This window comes from Nicotiana attenuata, chromosome 8, assembly GCF_001879085.1.
Source record: "Nicotiana attenuata strain UT chromosome 8, NIATTr2, whole genome shotgun sequence".
NCBI classification, from domain to species: domain Eukaryota; kingdom Viridiplantae; phylum Streptophyta; class Magnoliopsida; order Solanales; family Solanaceae; genus Nicotiana; species Nicotiana attenuata.
In genome coordinates, this window is record NC_031996.1 from 38,012,726 (window position 1) to 38,017,118 (window position 4,393).

The 4,393-nt window shown below is 40.2% G+C and overlaps 1 protein-coding gene across 1 annotated transcript; it reads right to left on the reverse strand.

The window, feature by feature from the left end:
- Positions 7-3,300, reverse strand: LOC109231280 (DNA excision repair protein ERCC-1). Its single transcript, XM_019396894.1, has 9 exons — positions 2,931-3,300; positions 2,715-2,811; positions 2,476-2,579; positions 2,145-2,244; positions 1,974-2,050; positions 1,616-1,715; positions 1,360-1,431; positions 1,210-1,278; positions 7-595 (listed from the first exon to the last, which is right to left on the reverse strand). Exons 1-9 carry the CDS (start codon positions 3,179-3,181, stop codon positions 302-304), a joined length of 1,164 nt encoding a protein of 387 aa, XP_019252439.1. The 5' UTR covers positions 3,182-3,300; the 3' UTR covers positions 7-301.

The following is a 4,393-nucleotide window of genomic DNA, read 5'->3' on the forward strand; positions in this document are numbered from 1 at the left end:
GGGGGGGGGCGATAAAAATTTGTTTGGAGCTACCTACCTAAAGTTTTGGGTTACAACTACACGGCAATTGGAGAGCCTCTTCATCGTATTATCCTTTGAACGAAAGGAGCTGGCGACAATGGCATTCCATTAGATGAGCCTGTTCATCTTCTTCGAACTGCAATGATGTGCTCTTTGCACTCTCAACATTCGCGTGAAATTAGGTGACTAAGAAACCTATTCTTCTTCAGAAGTTGCATAAAGAAATAGTCCAAGAGATTACAAGATTCAGGTGTTGTTGCTGCCATTCGTATCTCCAGTTTTAGCTTGCTTCTTCATTAGCACTGCATTTCCCTTCTTCCTCTACTTGTGATTTATTCTTCTTTCTGGCAACTTTGTGTGAGTACTTAGCAAAAGCAGCAGAAAGTGCTGACTTGACAGTTAATTCGGATTCCTTCTTCTCGCAATTGCTTGTATCCCCAACCTCCTTCTCATCTTCCCTTGTGCTGCTGGAGCCAGGCTGAGATTCATTAGCAACTGAAGTTTCCGGAACACATTGCCGATTTGGCACTTCTCGCTTGAAAGGTTCATGAAAAGTGTCGTACAGGCGTTTTACCTGATCCATTATGAACCCAATGAGTAAATCAAACTGAACAAGCCATTTGCGATAAACTGAAGCACTGAAGGAATCTTAATAACTAGCTCATTGACTTTATGTTCCTCTTGTTAGAGATTTGTATGTCAGTAGAAATATAAGAACTTCTAGTGTAAAGAGATAATTTATTGAAAACCGGAAACAAAGTGGATCAAATGGATGAAATAGAAAGTGAGGATTCATTTAGCCGACCACAACTAGCTTGGGATTGAGGCATAGGTGTTATTGACTTTTCACTTCTCCAAATCCTCTTTAAGATTGCCACCAGCCATAAAACATTTCTGTAGTTACAACGCGACCAAAGATGCAGCAAGACAAGACAATTGCCTAAACATATTAGTAGCTTTAAGGATTAGTGATGCCTATGGTTAGACACAGGAGCTTCCTTAATATAATTTGAGATGACAACCAGCAACAAAATAGCCTTCTCACTGCCCCAAATGAAAAAGTAATCGAAACAAAACCGTAAAGAATCTACACCGAACACACACTAGAGAGCATCAAAAGGGAAGACTAGAAGAAAACATTGAAATAGAGAAAAAAGAAGCTGAGAACACGATCACATGGAAAAATACCTTGCGCTCTCCTATGCCAGGGCAACGAGAAAGATCTTCCATAGATGCATCCATAACATGAGAAAGAGACTGCAAGAATGTCAGCGTCTTAGGAACTGACTTGAAAAGACAAATCCAAATCTAAACCTTACACTGCAATTTCACACGTACCCCAAATGTCGAGCCAAGAGTCACAACATCTGTTTTGTTAACATGTCGTACTGTTGTGAGAGCATGATTCAGCTACAACAAAACATAAACCAAAATTCAGTGTGCTCAATGCTCATTACCAGAGAGCTTTGAGCAAAAAATCCATTCACGATTATTTTCTTTTCAGATAAGTTCCTGATTAGGAAAAATTAATCCGGTTCACTGAAATCAGAAAGTATTACATATATCATAAACTGTAATCAATCAGGAAACATACCCGTGATAGGTAGTCCGCATCCAGTTGGCCCTGAATGAGATCGGCGGGCTTGTTTTCGTAAACCTTTACCGTCTCCAAGTAGCGTCCGCATTCTTCCAAACTAAGAGAAAACTTAGAGCAACTTAGGGTGATTGCAAAAACTGCCTTACACAAATTTACAACAGAAACAATAACAAATAGTCGCCCGAGGAATAAGATATTTCTCAAATGATCCTTGTGTGGTACAGGGAAAGGCGTGATGATGTGCAGTCATGAGTCATGACATTGAAGAAATCAGAAGCATCTTGGAGGAATTCCAAGATGTTTCTAAGTTAGCATACCACTTTGTGAAATTAATTTAGCTGAACATAAGACGTACCTCCAACCACATAACAGCGTGCAATCATGAAGGAGTGAAGTTCTGGTAACTTCAAGTAAAGGCTTGACCACATCTTCCTGGACCCAAAGATAACCACGAGCATGAGTCAGGCTGTTGTACAAGCATCGCAATGCAAAAACACAAAGAAGTCAAAAGTATTGAAGGTCTTACAACATCAACATGGCACAAAACTATGCGGAGCCTAAAGTTCTTCTGCAATTCCCTTATCCGGAAATACAAGTAGTCTGGATGAAGCAGATGATACCGGAGGCTACCCGAAAAGGGGGAGGAGAAGAGAAGGGCACAATGTCAAATAGAAGTACAGATGTCAAGAAGCATACTAACATGTATATTTCCACAACATCATCTGCCAAGTCAAGCTTAACAACCAATCATTAAAATAATTCAAATACAGGCGCCTATTATCAGAATTTTCTATTATTCTTCCAAATTCCAATAGATTGCATGAAAAAAGGGACTGAAATTGGGAGCACTTACATACCTTAAATAAAGAGCACAAGTGTTCTGTCCCAATAAGTAGTCACAAACAATATCTGCAAAAGCCCACCTCACATTCCTGATATGTTTTAGCAAGGGATTGCCCTTCTGCATTCCAATAGAAAGAACAGACTTACATGCTCCCGTGAAAGTGGACAAAGGCTAAATTTAAAATTTTGAGAAAGACCTCAAATTTATCCAGATGCAATGTTGAAGAGTATATGAAAGCAAATTAAATCTTACCTGTCTATGGCTCACAAGTATAGCATTTCGATTAGCTGAAGTTGAGGGCGTGGACGATGGTGATGAAGATGTCGGAACATCTGAATTATTAGTTGGTCTAAAGTCCACAAAAATGTATCAAATTAAATAGAAACCATAAAACAATCAGAATTTCAAATGTACGATGTATACAGACAGAGACAACAGAGATATTGCATGTGGAATGACAAAATTGACCTGAGATTGGCGGTTTGGGAGGGGGAAGGGGATGAAGAAGAAGGCTGAGTCGGAGGAGGAGGTGGGGGAGGCGAGTAGAATTCGGAGCTTTTGACGAATTTGAAGGCTTGAGTGAAAGAAGGGGTAGGGTTGAAGAGAGAAGACGGCGTCGTTTTGGGCTGAGAACTCTCCATTACTTCTTCGTAAGAAGGTATCTGTATCACAAAGCTCTTCTTCTTCTCTGCTCCTCCTTCCCGATCTTCGCCTTCCATTTCGTTGCTGCTTCTTGTCTTCTTCAGTCTGCTTTGTTCTTTGTTTCGCCGCCATTTTTTCTGATTTTCTCGCACCAAATACTATTCCCAGATCAGCCCAGCCCGGCCCGGCCCGAGCCGCCTCTCTTTTAATGTTTATGCTTGTTTTGTCTCTAATTTTGAAGCGTGATTGCGTGAGGACTACTCTCGCTACACCGGGTCTCTAACTCTTAATCCAAGCCAGCAGCCAAAAAATAAATACGTAGGATTAGTAAATAAATACAAGCATATTCCAGTCGATTAGAACTTACATCAGTTACCCTTTTTAATACTTTTTTTTTTGGTAATAAACTGTAAATGATTACTATAACACACAATCCATTACACCTAAAGAGCACCCCTATCTCATAACCTCTATACGGTCAAAATCGGAAGAGTTGGACTTTGGGATTATTGTAGCACTCCATGCCCAACCTCGAGGGGCTCGAAGTAGAATTTGAAGTATGACCCCGAGGTGCGTCCCTCGAGGGAGCACATCGAAGGTCAATTTCGGAGCAGTACAAATCGATGATCGTCATGGAAGGGCGGGAAAGCTCCCAAGAACACGTGGTTAGAGCTAACCAGGTCTGCAAGAATAGTACCAATCCGTACTAAGCCATTATACAGTTATACCAATAGCCTTTCCCGTCATTATTAGACATGTACTATGTTGGGATCCTCCCCCCCCCCCCCCCTCCCTATATAAAGGGGAGCGTTGTCATCTTGTAAAAGGATTCGGATTATTATTGAACATATTGAATACAATACAACATTCTCTGCTCTTTGCTAACACAATTGTTCTTCACATTTATTGCTTATTCTTTCATTGTTCATGCATTGTTCATTTATTGTTCTTCATTTATTGCTCATTATTAACCGCAAAAGGCCATCTTTGAGGCCTTCATTATCATTATCTCTTCATCAATAGCTCATTACCAACTGCCCTAGATAGGTCTCGAAACCTCTGTTCCAGCGAACTCGAGGCTCGGTTCCGTGATAGCTTTGGTTTGCATTTCTTATTCTCTTTACTTACACTTAGCATCTATTGCCTAACAACTAGTATTAAAATAAATCACGTATTTTTAGAACCACAAAATCAAATATAATTGTCATTACCATTTTCAAGCTTAACAGTTTGGCGCCCACCGTGGGGCTAAAAATAATAGTGATTGTTTGGTGCTAGTTTTCTGAAAA